The 16,645-nt window shown below is 48.7% G+C and overlaps 1 protein-coding gene across 1 annotated transcript in view; it reads left to right on the forward strand.

Annotated features, from left to right (window-relative positions):
* LOC139388064 (neuronal acetylcholine receptor subunit beta-2-like) overlaps nucleotides 1–16,645 on the forward strand; it is a 50,551-nt gene extending 33,906 nt beyond the window's left edge. The window contains exons 5-6 of the mRNA XM_071134584.1: nucleotides 4,553–5,669; nucleotides 15,958–16,645. Coding sequence (XP_070990685.1) covers nucleotides 4,553–5,669; nucleotides 15,958–16,110 — 1,270 coding nt within the window. The 3' untranslated portion in view covers nucleotides 16,111–16,645. The remainder of the gene's footprint in view (nucleotides 1–4,552; nucleotides 5,670–15,957) is intronic.

Below are 16,645 nucleotides of genomic sequence, written 5' to 3' on the forward strand. Positions count from 1 at the left end.
TGTGACTATAGCAACACGAATCTAAATACAAACAGTGCAAAATAATAAACGTAATGAAAACCGAAACAGCCTAAACTGGTGCAAACTAACACTAAGGACAATCACCCACAAACACACAGTGAAACCCAGGCTACCTAAATATGGTTCCCAATCAGAGACAATGACTAACACCTGCCTCTGATTGAGAACCATATCAGGCCAGACATAGAAATAGACAAACAAGACATCCAACATAGAATGCCCACCCAGTTCACGTCCTGACCAGCACTAAAACAAGGAAAACACACACGAACGATGGTCAGAACGTGACAGTAAATTACAGGCCTCTCTCATCTTTTTAAGTGGGAGAACTTGCACAATTGGTGGCTGACTAAATACTTTTTTGCCCCACTGTATTTTACCCTTTCCCTACCTGAGGCATTTGACCCCTTCCCTACCTGAGGTATTTGACCCGTTCCCTACCTGAGGTATTTGACCCCTTCCCTACCTGAGGCATTTGACTTGTTCCCTACCTGAGGTATTTGACCCGTTCCCTACCTGAGGTATTTGACCCCTTCCCTACCTGAGGCATTTGACCCCTTCCCTACCTGAGGTATTTGACCCCTTCCCTACCTGAGGCATTTGACCCCTTCCCTACCTGAGGTATTTGACCCCTTCCCTACCTGAGGTATTTGACCCGTTCCCTACCTGAGGTATTTGACCCCTTCCCTACCTGAGGCATTTGACCCCTTCCCTACCTGAGGTATTTGACCCGTTCCCTACCTGAGGGATTTGACCCCTTCCCTACCTGAGGTATTTGACCCCTTCCCTACCTGAGGGATTTGACCCCTTCCCTACCTGAGGCATTTGACTTGTTCCCTACCTGAGGTATTTGACCCGTTCCCTACCTGAGGTATTTGACCCCTTCCCTACCTGAGGCATTTGACCCCTTCCCTACCTGAGGTATTTGACCCCTTCCCTACCTGAGGTATTTGACCCCTTCCCTACCTGAGGTATTTGACCCGTTCCCTACCTGAGGTATTTGACCCCTTCCCTACCTGAGGCATTTGACCCCTTCCCTACCTGAGGTATTTGACCCGTTCCCTACCTGAGGGATTTGACCCCTTCCCTACCTGAGGTATTTGACCCCTTCCCTACCTGAGGGATTTGACCCCTTCCCTACCTGAGGTATTTGACCCGTTCCCTACCTGAGGTATTTGACCCCTTCCCTACCTGAGGCATTTGACTTGTTCCCTACCTGAGGTATTTGACCCCTTCCCTACCTGAGGTATTTGACCCCTTCCCTACCTGAGGCATTTGACCCCTTCCCTACCTGAGGTATTTGACTCCTTCCCTACCTGAGGCATTTGACCCGTTCCCTACCTGAGGTATTTGACCCCTTCCCTACCTGAGGTATTTGACCCCTTCCCTACCTGAGGTATTTGACCCCTTCCCTACCTGAGGCATTTGACCCGTTCCCTACCTGAGGCATTTGACTTGTTCCCTACCTGAGGTATTTGACCCCTTCCCTACCTGAGGCATTTGACCCGTTCCCTACCTGAGGTATTTGACCCCTTCCCTACCTGAGGTATTTGACCCCTTCCCTACCTGAGGCATTTGACCCGTTCCCTACCTGAGGCATTTGACTTGTTCCCTACCTGAGGTATTTGACCCGTTCCCTACCTGAGGTATTTGACCCCTTCCCTACCTGAGGCATTTGACCCCTTTCCTACCTGAGGCATTTGTCCCCTTCCCTACCTGAGGTATTTGACCCGTTCCCTACCTGAGGTAATTGACCCCTTCCCTACCTGAGGCATTTGACCCCTTCCCTACCTGAGGCATTTGTCGCCTTCCCTACCTGAGGTATTTGACCCCTTCCCTACCTGAGGTAGTTGACCCCTTCCCTACCTGAGGTATTTGACCCCTTCCCTACCTGAGTTCTTTGACCTGTTCCCTACCTGAGGTATTTGACCCCTTCCCTACCTGAGGTATTTGACCCCTTTCCTACCTGAGGTATTTGACCCCTTCCCTACCTGAGGCATTTGACCCCTTCCCTACCTGAGGTATTTGACCCCTTCCCTACCTGAGGCATTTGACCCCTTCCCTACCTGAGGCATTTGACCCCTTCCCTACCTGAGGTAGTTGACCCCTTCCCTACCTGAGGCATTTGACCCCTTCCCTACCTGAGGCATTTGACCCCTTCCCTACCTGAGGTATTTGACCCCTCCCCTACCTGAGGTATTTGGCCCCTTCCCTACCTGAGGCATTTGGCCCCTTCCCTACCTGAGGCATTTGACCCCTTCCCTACCTGAGGCATTTGACCCCTTCCCTACCTGAGGCATTTGACCCCTTCACTACCTGAGGTATTTGACCCCTTCCCTACCTGAGGCATTTGACCCCTTCCCTACCTGAGGCATTTGGCCCCTTCCCTACCTGAGGCATTTGACCCCTTCCCTACCTGAGGCATTTGACCCCTTCCCTACCTGAGGCATTTGACCCCTTCACTACCTGAGGTATTTGACCCCTTCCCTACCTGAGGTATTTGACCCCTTCCCTACCTGAGGGATTTGACCCCTTCCCTACCTGAGGTATTTGACCCGTTCCCTACCTGAGGTATTTGACCCCTTCCCTACCTGAGGCATTTGACTTGTTCCCTACCTGAGGTATTTGACCCCTTCCCTACCTGAGGTATTTGACCCCTTCCCTACCTGAGGCATTTGACCCCTTCCCTACCTGAGGTATTTGACTCCTTCCCTACCTGAGGCATTTGACCCGTTCCCTACCTGAGGTATTTGACCCCTTCCCTACCTGAGGTATTTGACCCCTTCCCTACCTGAGGTATTTGACCCCTTCCCTACCTGAGGCATTTGACCCGTTCCCTACCTGAGGCATTTGACTTGTTCCCTACCTGAGGTATTTGACCCCTTCCCTACCTGAGGCATTTGACCCGTTCCCTACCTGAGGTATTTGACCCCTTCCCTACCTGAGGTATTTGACCCCTTCCCTACCTGAGGCATTTGACCCGTTCCCTACCTGAGGCATTTGACTTGTTCCCTACCTGAGGTATTTGACCCGTTCCCTACCTGAGGTATTTGACCCCTTCCCTACCTGAGGCATTTGACCCCTTTCCTACCTGAGGCATTTGTCCCCTTCCCGACCTGAGGTATTTGACCCGTTCCCTACTTGAGGTAATTGACCCCTTCCCTACCTGAGGCATTTGACCCCTTCCCTACCTGAGGCATTTGTCGCCTTCCCTACCTGAGGTATTTGACCCCTTCCCTACCTGAGGTAGTTGACCCCTTCCCTACCTGAGGTATTTGACCCCTTCCCTACCTGAGTTCTTTGACCTGTTCCCTACCTGAGGTATTTGACCCCTTCCCTACCTGAGGTATTTGACCCCTTTCCTACCTGAGGTATTTGACCCCTTCCCTACCTGAGGCATTTGACCCCTTCCCTACCTGAGGTATTTGACCCCTTCCCTACCTGAGGCATTTGACCCCTTCCCTACCTGAGGCATTTGACCCCTTCCCTACCTGAGGTAGTTGACCCCTTCCCTACCTGAGGCATTTGACCCCTTCCCTACCTGAGGCATTTGACCCCTTCCCTACCTGAGGTATTTGACCCCTCCCCTACCTGAGGTATTTGGCCCCTTCCCTACCTGAGGCATTTGGCCCCTTCCCTACCTGAGGCATTTGACCCCTTCCCTACCTGAGGCATTTGACCCCTTCCCTACCTGAGGCATTTGACCCCTTCACTACCTGAGGTATTTGACCCCTTCCCTACCTGAGGCATTTGACCCCTTCACTACCTGAGGCATTTGACCCCTTCCCTACCTGAGGTATTTGACCCCTCCCCTACCTGAGTTAGTTGACCCCTTGCCTACCTGAGGTATTTGACCCCTTCCCTACCTGAGTTCTTTGACCTGTTCCCTACCTGAGGCATTTGACCCCTTCCCTACCTGAGGGATTTGACCTGTTCTCTACCTGAGGCATTTGACCCCTTCCCTAGGAAGGGGTCAAAAAACCCTTCAGCTAGGACTGAGTTGTCCTAGCTGTGTCCAAGTTAAGGAAGGATGATGTTTACCTGAGCAATGACCAGCATGTTTATATAAGGAGTGTGTGTGTTACTTTGCAGTCCTGATACGCATCACACCCTCGTCTGTCTGACCTTCTCCATATTTCTGTAGTCAGAATGTGTGTGTGTGTGTGTGTGTGTGAGAGATATCTTCTGTGGTCATCTTACCTGGCTGTCTGTAACAGTAGAGTCTTACCTGTCCTGCCCCTGTCACCCAGTCCTGTCTGTGTGAGATGTGGCTGAGGCTGTGTGATAAAGGATCTGTAGTGAGACTGGAGGAAATCTAATGAGACACACAGAGAGCTGAAGTTACATGTACACCCATTTATAGGAGAAACTGTCTCGCTCTTTTCTGCTCATTTTAATCTGTATGTATTACTAATTTGTTTTCAAAGATGTGATCGATTTAAAAGGGCATGCATTTTAAATACTGTATTTTAATATCTAAAATCCTTCCAATAGTCTAACGTTCTCTCTCTTTCCACCCCTCCTTCCTTAGTGCTGACGGAATGTACGAGGTCTCCTTCTACTCCAACGCGGTGGTCTCCCATGACGGCAGTATCTTCTGGCTGCCTCCAGCCATCTACAAGTCAGCCTGTAAGATCGAGGTCAAACACTTCCCCTTCGACCAGCAGAACTGCACCATGAGGTTCCGCTCCTGGACCTACGACCGCACAGAGATCGACCTGATCCTGAGGTCCGATGTGGCCAGCATGGACGACTTCACACCCAGCGGAGAGTGGGACATCATCGCCCTGCCGGGGCGCCGCAACGAGAACCCTGCCGACCCCACCTACGTAGACATCACTTATGACTTCATTATCCGCAGGAAACCTCTGTTCTACACCATCAACCTCATCATCCCCTGTGTCCTCATCACCTCTCTGGCTATCTTAGTGTTCTATCTGCCCTCTGACTGTGGAGAGAAGATGACCCTGTGTATCTCTGTCCTGCTGGCCCTCACTGTGTTCCTCCTGCTGATCTCTAAGATCGTCCCCCCCACCTCCCTGGACGTTCCTCTGGTCGGGAAGTACCTGATGTTCACCATGGTCCTGGTGACCTTCTCTATTGTCACCAGTGTGTGTGTTCTCAACGTGCACCACCGCTCACCCACCACACACACCATGCCCCCCTGGGTCAAGCTGGTGTTCCTCAACAAATTGCCTGCGCTGCTCTTCATGCGCCAGCCCCAGAACAGCTGCGAGCGTCAGGAGCTGCGCCAGCGACGGAGGGGCCAGGAGCAGAGGGAGGGGGGCAGGGATGGGGGCTCTGCCGGGGGGCTGATGGTGGGCCTGGGGCTGGGGGGCGGAGGGGGTGGCACGGATAACAACGAACCCTGTACGTGTTACGTGAACCGGGCGTCGGTGAAACAGTTTGTAGGGGAGCTGGGAGGGGGCACGGGGGGAGGAGGGGGAGGGGGGTCGATGGAGGGGCTGAACGGGCTGAGGGAAGACAGGGAGGGGGGGCAGGGGAACCGGCCCAGGGGGAAACAGGTAGGAGGGGGCCCAGCCCTGACCCAGGCCGTGCTAGGACAAGCCTGCCCTGGGTTGGAGGAGGCTGTCGACGGGGTCCGCTTCATCGCCAACCACATGAAGACTGAAGACGACGACCAGAGTGTGAGTAACGTAGAAATACATAATTTATTCACCATTCACTACAACTATACAGTGGGGCAAAAAAGTATTTAGTCAGCCACCAATTGTGCAAGTTTTCCCACTTAAAAAGATGAGAGAGGCCTGTAATTTTCATCATAGGTACACTTCAACTATGACAGACAAAATGAGGAAAAAAATCCAGAAAATCATATTGTAGGATTTTTAAATAATTTATTTGCAAATTATGGTGGAAAATAAGTATTTGGTCACCTACAAACAAGCAAGATTTCCGGATCTCACAGACCTGTAACTTCTTCTCTAAGAGGCTCCTCTATCCTCCACTCGTTACCTGTATTAATGGCACCTGTTTGAACTTGTTATCAGTATAAAAGACACCTGTCCACAACCTCAAACAGTCACACTCCAAACTCCACTATGGCCAAGACCAAAGAGCTGTCAAAGGACACCAGAAACAGAATTGTAGACCTGCACCAGAACCACACGGGGGGACCTAGTGAATGACCTGCAGAGAGCTGGGACCAAAGTAACAAAGCCTACCATCAGTAACACACTACGACGCCAGGGACTCAAATCCTGCAGTGCCAGACGTGTCCCCCTGCTTAAGCCAGTACATGTCCAGGCCCGTCTGAAGTTTGCTAGAGAGCATTTGGATGATCCAGAAGAAGATTGGGAGAATGTCATATGGTCAGCTGAAACCAAAATATAACTTTTTGGTAAAAACTCAACTCGTCGTGTTTGGAGGACAAAGAATGCTGAGTTGCATCCAAAGAACACCATATCTACTGTGAAGCATGGGGTTGGAAACATCATGCTTTGGGGCTGTTTTTCTGCAAAAGGACCAGGACGACTGATCCGTGTAAAGGAAAGAATGAATGGGGCCATGTATCGTGAGATTTTGAATGAAAACCTCCTTCCATCAGCAAGGGCATTAAAGATGAAACGTGTCTGGGTCTTTCAGCATGACAATGATCCCAAACACACCGCCCGGGCAACGAAGGAGTGGCTTCGTAAGAAGCATTTCAAGGTCCTGGAGTGGCCTAGCCAGTCTCCAGATCTCAACCCCATAGAAAATCTTTGGAGGGAGTTGAAAGTCCGTGTTGCCCAGCAACAGCCCCAAAACATCACTGCTCTAGAGGAGATCTGCATGGAGGAATGGGCCAAAATACCAGCAACAGTGTGTGAAAACCTTGTGAAGACTTACAGAAAACGTTTGACCTCTGTCATTGCCAACAAAGGGTATATAACAAAGTATTGAGATAAACTTTTGTTATTGACCAAATACTTATTTTCCACCATAATTACAGGCCTCTCTCATCTTTTTAAGTGGGAAAACTTGCACAATTGGTGGCTGACTAAATACTTTTTTGCCCCACTGTATATCACATTATATACACTGCTCAAAAAAATAAAGGGAACACTTAAACAACACAATGTAACTCCAAGTCAATCACACTTCTGTGAAATCAAACTGTCCACTTAGGAAGCAACACTGATTGACAATACATTTCACATGCTGTTGTGCAAATGGAATAGACAACAGGTGGAAATTATAGGCAATTAGCAAGACACCCCCAATAAAGGAGTGGTTCTGCAGGTGGTGACCACAGACAACTTCTCAGTTCCTATGCTTCCTGGCTGATGTTTTGGTCACTTTTGAATGCTGGCAGTGCTTTCACTCTACAACCCACACAAGTGGCTCAGGTAGTGCAGCTCATCCAGGATAGCACGTCAATGCGAGCTAGAGGGTTTGCTGTGTCTGTCAGCGTAGTGTCCAGAGCATGGAGGCGCTACCAGGAGACAGGCCAATACATCAGGAGACGTGGAGGAGGCCGTAGGAGGGCAACAACCCAGCAGCAGGACCGCTACCTCCACCTTTGTGCAAGGAGGAGCAGGAGGAGCACTGCCAGAGCCCTGCAAAATGACCTGCAGCAGGCCACAAATGTGCATGTGTCTGCTCAAACGGTCAGAAACAGACTCCATGAGGGTGGTATGAGGTCCCGACGTCCACAGGTGTGGATTGTGCTTACAGCCCAACACCGTGCAGGACGTTTGGCATTTGCCAGAGAACACCAAGATGGGCAAATTCACCACTGGCACCCTGTGCTCTTCACAGATGAAAGCAGGTTCACACTGAGCACATGTGACAGTCTGAAGACGCCGTGGAGAACGTTCTGCTGCCTGCAACATCCTCCAGCATGACCGGTTTGGCGGTGGGTCAGTCATGGTGTGAGGTGGCATTTCTTTGGGGGGCCGCACACACACTCCATGTGCTCGCCAGAGGTAGCCTGACTGCCATTAGGTACCGAGATGAGATCCTCAGACCCCTTGTGAGACCATATACTGGTGCGGTTGGCCCTGGGTTCCTCCTAATGCAAGACAATGCTAGACCTCATGTGGCTGGTGTGTGTCAGCAGTTCCTGCAAGAAGAAGGCATTGATGCTATGGACTGGCCCGCCCGTTCCCCAGACCTGAATCCAATTGAGCACATCTGGGACATCATGTCTCGCTTCATCCACCAACGCCACGTTGCCCCACAGACTGTCCAGGAGTTGGCGGAAGCTTTAGTCCAGGTCTGGGAGGAGATCCCTCAGGAGACCATCCGCCACCTCATCAGGAGCATGCCCAGGCGTTGTAGGGAGATCATACAGGCACGTGGAGGCCACACACACTACTGAGCCTAATTTTGACTTGTTTTAAGGACATTACATCAAAGTTGGATCAGCCTGCAGTGTGGTTTTCCACTTTAATTTTGAGTGTGACTCCAAATCCAGACCTCCATGGGTTGATAAATTTGATTTCCATTGATCATTTTTGTGTGATTTTGTTGTCAGCACATTCAACTATGTAAAGAAAAAAGTATTTAATAAGAATATTTCATTCATTCAGATCTAGGATGTGTTATTTTTAGTGTTCCCTTTATTTTTTTGAGCAGTGTATATGATGTCTTAACCCTGTCCTGCCATACACATCATAGAATGTTACTTACACTCGGCTATATATCTACACTTATTCACAGCAGATAGGCCTGTTTCGAGACGGTATTGTTTTGAACATTCGTTTTAGGACTGATGCCTAGCACTCTACTCAATGCATTGTCAATAAGCGCTGATGAAGATTTCATGCAAAGTGCATTATAGTGGCTTGGAAATACAATGACATTCAAAAGGAGGCAAATAATTAATAGGAAAACCTTTTGTCATCATTTTGATGATGCCAGATTGACTTTAAATGCAGTATAACGTTAGCTAGCTAGCTAAGATTGAGGGGAGGCCACTGGATTTTAACTAGCTAACGTTAGCATTGCTAGCTAATTACTTAATTGCCGTCTGTTTGAAGGACATTTGATGACATGATAAAGATGTCAAAGTTGTGTCCTACTAAATATTTGCCCACTTTAGCAATATAATCATATTTCCAGTCCACTATAGTGTAATTTAGACTAAACAGTCAATAGCCTCTGTTCAGAATGACTGGGCTTTTCACGACTTTTGGGCACCACTATGGTGGAGGGCGGCTTGAGAACGTTCATAACAATGGCATGACGCGACCGAGTGACGGGGGTGCAACCTATGAATAGCTACCACCTACTGCTACATTCTAGGGAGAATAACTATGGGTGAATGGTTATGAATTCATGGGCTACACTTGTTCTGCTCTGAATATTTAACACAGTTTTGATCTTAGCTACTGTATGATATCAGCATTGTGAGTGAATAAAACAGGGCTCTCCCAACATAGGAGTAGAGGAGTAGAAAGAGAGGAGGATGAACGACAATAGGGGGAGGGGATTTTTCCTTCAGTGGGCAGGGATGCCTGAAGGCATGGAGAGGGAGGAAAGAACATTCTCCTGGAATGAGAGACCCTGACATAGTGAATTAACAGTCCTTGTAATTCTGTCCATCAGCGCCACTCATCATCTCCATGGTTACCGCCCATTTCCATGCCGACCACTTTTAAGACCCACCTGATCCTTCTTTCACTTCAGGTCCTCCCGCCTGTCCTCTTCAAGTCATCATCACCCCTCCCTTCTCTCTCCTCCTCCCTCTCCTTCCCTGCAGTACTCATCCATCCCTTATTCCCCTATACCCGGTCTCTTTCTCTCCCCTCTCCTCTCTTCTCCTCCTCCCTCTCCTTCCCTGCAGTACTCATCCACCCCTTATTCCCCTATACCGGTCTCTTTCTCTCCCCTCTCCTCTCTTCTCCTCCTCCCTCTCCTTCCCTGCAGTACTCATCCATCCCTTATTCCCCTATACCCGGTCTCTTTCTCTCCCCTCTCCTCTCTTCTCCTCCTCCCTCTCCTTCCCTGCAGTACTCATCCATCCCTTATTCCCCTATACCCGGTCTCTTTCTCTCCCCTCTCCTCTCTTCTCCTCCTCCCTCTCCTTCCCTGCAGTACTCATCCATCCCTTATTCCCCTATACCCGGTCTCTTTCTCTCCGCTCTCCTCTCTTCTCCTCCCCTGCAGTACTCATCCACCCCTTATTCCCCTATACCCGGTCTCTTTCTCTCCCCTCTCCTCTCTTCTCCTCCTCCCTCTCCTTCCCTGCAGTACTCATCCATCCCTTATTCCCCTATACCCGGTCTCTTTCTCTCCCCTCTCCTCTCTTCCCCTCCTCCCTCTCCTTCCCTGCAGTACTCATCCACCCCTTATTCCCCTATACCCGGTCTCTTTCTCTCTCCACCTCCCTTCTCTCCTCCTCTATCCCCTTCCCTGCAGTACTCATCCACCCCGTATTCCCCTATACCCGGTCTCTTTCTCTCTCCACCTCCCTTCTCTCCTCCTCTATCCCCTTCCCTGCAGTACTCATCCACCCCTTATTCCCCTACGTCTGGTCTCTCTTTTTCTCTCCCCTCACCTCTGTTGTTCTCCTCCTCCCCCTCTTTCAGTGGAGCTCTGTGGTGGAATCCAGTCTCCACTCACATTAACCTTTCAACCCCGCCTCTCACCCCCCTTTAATAGGTGAGGGGGAGGGAAGGAGCGAGAAAGTGAGAGAGACAAGTGATAGAGGAAGAGGAGAAAAGAGAGCTGTGTATTCACCCCTTGACTTCTTCCACATGTTGTTGTGTTGCAGCCTACATTTCAAAGGGATTGAATTGAGATGTTGTGTTGTCACTGGCTTACACACAATACCCCATAATGTCAAAGTGGAATTATGTTTGACTAATTCATTAAAAATAAAAAGCTGAAATGTCTTGAGTCAATAGGTATTCAACATCTTTGTTATGGCAAGCCTAAATACGTTCAGGAGTAAACATTAGCTTAACAAGTCACAAAATAAGTTGCATGGACTCACTCTGTGTGCAAAGTAGTGATTTTTGAATGACTACTTCATCTCTGTACCCCACACATACAATCATCTGTAAGGTCCGTCAGTTGAGCAGTGAATTTAGAACAGATTCAACCACAAACACCAGGGAGGTAGATGGGTAAAAAATAATATCCCTTTGAGCATGGTGAAGTTATTAATTACACTTTGGATGGTGTATCAATACACCCAGTCACTACAAAGATACAGGCGTCCTTCCTAACTCAGTTGCTAGAGAGGAAGGACACCTCTCAGGGATTTTACCATAAAGCCAATGCTGACTTTAGAACAGTTAGAGAGTTAAATGGCTGTGATAGGAGAAAACTGAGGATGGATAAAAACATTTTAGTTTCTCCACAACACTAACCTAGATAACAGAGTGAAAATGGGGTTGCCTGTACAAATCAAATCAAATTTATTTATATAGCCCTTCGTACATCAGCTGATATCTCAAAGTGCTGTACAGAAACCCAGCCTAAAACCCCAAACAGCAAGCAATGCAGGTGTAGAAGCACGGTGGCTAGGAAAAACTCCCTAGAAAGGCCAAAACCTAGGAAGAAATCAAATCAAATCAAATCAAATCAAATTTTATTTGTCACATACACATGGTTAGCAGATGTTAATGCGAGTGTAGCGAAATGCTTGTGCTTCTAGTTCCGACAATGCAGTAATAACCAACAAGTAATCTAACTAACAATTCCAAAACTACTGTCTTGTACACAGTGTGAGGGGATAAAGAATATGTACATAAGGATATATGAATGAGTGATGGTACAGAGCAGCATAGGCAGATACAGTAGATGGTATCGAGTACAGTATATACATATGAGATGAGTATGTAAACAAAGTGGCATAGTTAAAGTGGCTAGTGATACATGTATTACATAAGGATACAGTCGATGATATAGAGTACAGTATATACGTATGCATTATATAAGGTAGCATTGTTTAAAGTGGCTAGTGATATATTTACATCATTTCCCATCAATTCCCATTATTAAAGTGGCTGGAGTTGAGTCAGTGTCAGTGTGTTGGCAGCAGCCACTCAATGTTAGTGGTGGCTGTTTAACAGTCTGATAGCCTTGAGATAGAAGCTGTTTTTCAGTCTCTCGGTCCCAGCTTTGATGCACCTGTACTGACCTCGCCTTCTGGATGATAGCGGGGTGAACAGGCAGTGGCTCGGGTGGTTGATGTCCTTGATGATCTTTATGGCCTTCCTGTGACATCGGGTGGTGTAGGTGTCCTGGAGGGCAGGTAGTTTGCCCCCGGTGATGCGTTGTGCAGACCTCACTACCCTCTGGAGAGCCTTACGGTTGAGGGCGGAGCAGTTGCCGTACCAGGCGGTGATACAGCCCGCCAGGATGCTCTCGATTGTGCATCTGTAGAAGTTTGTGAGTGCTTTTGGTGACAAGCCGAATTTCTTCAGCCTCCTGAGGTTGAAGAGGCGCTGCTGCGCCTTCTTCACAATGTTGTCTGTGTGAGTGGACCAATTCAGTTTGTCTGTGATGTGTATGCCGAGGAACTTAAAACTTGCTACCCTCTCCACTACTGTTCCATCGATGTGGATAGGGGGGTGTTCCCTCTGCTGTTTCCTGAAGTCCACAATCATCTCCTTAGTTTTGTTGACGTTGAGTGTGAGGTTATTTTCCTGACACCACACTCCGAGGGCCCTCACCTCCTCCCTGTAGGCCGTCTCGTCGTTGTTGGTAATCAAGCCTACCACTGTTGTGTCGTCCGCAAACTTGATGATTGAGTTGGAGGCGTGCGTGGCCACGCAGTCGTGGGTGAACAGGGAGTACAGGAGAGGGCTCAGAACGCACCCTTGTGGGGCCCCAGTGTTGAGGATCAGCGGGGAGGAGATGTTGTTGCCTACCCTCACCACCTGGGGGCGGCCCGTCAGGAAGTCCAGTACCCAGTTGCACAGGGCGGGGTCGAGACCCAGGGTCTCGAGCTTGATGACGAGCTTGGAGGGTACTATGGTGTTGAATGCCGAGCTGTAGTCAATGAACAGCATTCTCACATAGGTATTCCTCTTGTCCAGATGGGTTAGGGCAGTGTGCAGTGTGGTTGAGATTGCATCGTCTGTGGACCTATTTGGGCGGTAAGCAAATTGGAGTGGGTCTAGGGTGTCAGGTAGGGTGGAGGTGATATGGTCCTTGATTAGTCTCTCAAAGCACTTCATGATGACGGAAGTGAGTGCTACGGGGCGGTAGTCGTTTAGCTCAGTTACCTTAGCTTTCTTGGGAACAGGAACAATGGTGGCCCTCTTGAAGCATGTGGGAACAGCAGACTGGTATAGGGATTGATTGAATATGTCCGTAAACACACCGGCCAGCTGGTCTGCGCATGCTCTGAGGGCGCGGCTGGGGATGCCGTCTGGGCCTGCAGCCTTGCGAGGGTTAACACGTTTAAATGTCTTACTCACCTCGGCTGCAGTGAAGGAGAGACCGCAAGTTTTCGTTGCAGGCCGTGTCAGTGGCACTGTATTGTCCTCAAAGCGGGCAAAAAAGTTATTTAGTCTGCCTGGGAGCAGGACATCCTGGTCCGTGACTGGGCTGGATTTCTTCCTGTAGTCCGTGATTGACTGTAGACCCTGCCACATGCCTCTTGTGTCTGAGCCGTTGAATTGAGATTCTACTTTGTCTCTGTACTGACGCTTAGCTTGTTTGATAGCCTTGCGGAGGGAATAGCTGCACTGTTTGTATTCGGTCATGTTACCAGACACCTTGCCCTGATTAAAAGCAGTGGTTCGCGCTTTCAGTTTCACACGAATGCTGCCATCAATCCACGGTTTCTGGTTAGGGAATGTTTTAATCGTTGCTATGGGAACGACATCTTCAACGCACGTTCTAATGAACTCGCACACCGAATCAGCGTATTCGTCAATGTTGTTGTCTGACGCAATACGAAACATGTCCCAGTCCACGTGATGGAAGCAGTCTTGGAGTGTGGAGTCAGCTTGGTCGGACCAGCGTTGGACAGACCTCAGCGTGGGAGCCTCTTGTTTTAGTTTCTGTCTGTAGGCAGGGATCAACAAAATGGAGTCGTGGTCAGCTTTTCCGAAAGGGGGGCGGGGCAGGGCCTTATATGCGTCTAGAGAGGAACCAGGCTATGAGGGGTGGCCAGTCCTCTTCTGGCTGTGCCGGGTGGAGATTATAACAGAACATGGCCAAGCTGTTCAAATGTTCATAAATGACCAGCATGGTCAAATAATAATAATCACAGTAGTTGTCGAGGGTGCAGCAAGTCAGCACCTCAGGAGTAAATGTCAGTTGGCTTTTCATAGCCGATCATTAAGAGTATCTCTACCACTCCTGCTGTCTCTAGAGAGTTGAAAACAGCAGGTCTGGGGCAGGTAGCAAAGTGGGGTGAACAGGTCAGGATTCCATAGCCGCAGGCAGAACAGTTGAAACTGGAGCAGCAGCATGGCCAGGTGGACTGGGGACAGCAAGGAATCATCAGGCCAGGTACTCCTGAGGCATGGTTCTAGGGCTCAGGTCCTCCGAGAGAGAGAAAGAAAGAAAGAAAGAAAGAGCGAAAGAGAGAAAAAGAGAAAAAAAGAGAGAGAGAATTAGAGAGAGCATACTTAAATTCACACAGGACACCGGATAAGACAGGATAAGTACTCCAGATATAACAAACTGACCCTAGCCCCCGACACATAAACTACTGCAGCGTAAATACTGGAGGCTAAGACAGGAGGGGTCAGGAGACACTGTGGCCTCATCCGATGATACCCCCGGACAGGTCCAAACAGGAAGGATATAACCCCACCCACTTTGCCAAAGCACAGCCCCCACACCACTAGAGGGATATCTTCAACCACCAACTTACAATCCTAAGACAAGGCCGAGTATAGCCCACAAAGATCTCCACCACGGCACAACCCAAGGGGGGGGGGGGGGGGCGTCAACCCAGACAGGAAGATCACATCAGTGACTCAACCCACTCAAGTGGCGCACCCCTCCTAGGGACGGCATGAAAGAGCACCAGTAAGCCAGTGACACAACCCTTGTAATAGGGTTAGAGGCAGAGAATCCCAGTGGAAAGAGGGGAACTGGCCAGGCAGAGACAGCAAGGGCGGTTCGTTGCTCCAGAATATGTGTACAGAATACACATATTCCAAAACATGCATCCTGTTTGCAGTAAGGCACTAAAGTAATACTTTTTTTGTCCTGAATACAAAGCGTTGTGTTTGGGGCTTATCCGACATAACACATCACTGAGTACCACTCTTCATATTTTCAAGCATCATGTTATGGGTATGCTTGTCATCGGCAGGACTAGGGAGTTTTTTTTAGGATAAAAATAAATGGAAAGAGGTAAACCTGGTTCAGTCTGCTTTCCAACAGACACTGGGAGACAAATTCACCTTTCAGCAGGACAATAACCTAAAACCCAATGTCAAAAAATCTATGGCAAGACTTGAAAATGACCAACAACCAACTTGACAGAGCTTGAATATTTTTTTAAAGAATAATGGGCATATATTGTACAATCCGAGTGTGCAAAGGTCTTAGAGACTTTCACAGAAAGACTCCCAGCTGTGATCGCTGCCAAAGGTAATTCTAACATGTTCTGTATTGACTCAGAGGGATGAATACTGTAATGAAACAGCAGAGGGCAGGCCTCGAACCCTCGACCTTCTAGCCTGAAGTCCAGCGCGCTGTCGACTGTGTCCCAAAAGCATGCTCAAGCAGCAGAGTCGATATCCGCGCTTACAAACCCAGGGTCATTACACTACTTGTGTAAACAAGATACTGTATATTAGTGTTTTATTTTTCATAGATTTTTTTACAAATGTTAGAATTGTTCTTCCACTTTGACATTAGAGTATTTTGTGTAGATCGTTCACAACAAAATGACAATTCAATCCATTTGAATCCTATCTTGTAACACAACAATAAGTGGAAAAAGTCAAAGGTGTGAATAATTTTAGTAAGAACTGTACTTATGTAAACCTCTGCCTACACCCTCTTCAGGTGAGCGAGGACTGGAAGTATGTTGCCATGGTGATCGACCGTCTCTTCCTGTGGATCTTTATAATTGTGTGTGTGTCCGGAACCGTTGGGATGTTCCTCCAGCCACTGTTCCAGAACTACACTGCCAAGACCATCACCAACACCAATGGCTGACCAACCAGGTTCCCAGCAGCATCGATGGACACCGCCCCGACCCAATCAGCACAGCAGGACAGGGGCAGGAGGGAGGGACCTGCCCAGCAGGGGAAGTGGGTTTTATTAAGTCTGTGGAACTAAATTGGACAGGAGCCACACCTGTTAACCTTTATAGCCTTTCTACTGAACTGTTCTGAACTGAAGAACTAAACTTAACACCAACATCGTATTAAAGATCTTTTTTTTTCCAGAGGAGGGATAAATGGATGGACAAATCTTCCCTTTTTCCCAGAGGAAGGTGGAGTTATGCCTCTCCTCTCTCCCTCTGAGTGATAAGCGGCAGAAGCCAATCAGTGGGAGAGAGGACAGTCTCTAAATTGTTTGACATCCTGTAGAACGCTACGCCAGCCAATCAATGCTCTTCATTCCAAGCTGACTGTGCAAGCTTACTGAGAGTATATTTTCGCACCTTCAACTGGTACAGAACTTAATGCTTCAGTAACAGAACCTTGATTGGAAACTGTGTCAACCAATCGGGAAAATGTAAAGGCAA

Source organism: Oncorhynchus clarkii, chromosome 3 (assembly GCF_045791955.1).
Source record: "Oncorhynchus clarkii lewisi isolate Uvic-CL-2024 chromosome 3, UVic_Ocla_1.0, whole genome shotgun sequence".
Taxonomy (NCBI): domain Eukaryota; kingdom Metazoa; phylum Chordata; class Actinopteri; order Salmoniformes; family Salmonidae; genus Oncorhynchus; species Oncorhynchus clarkii.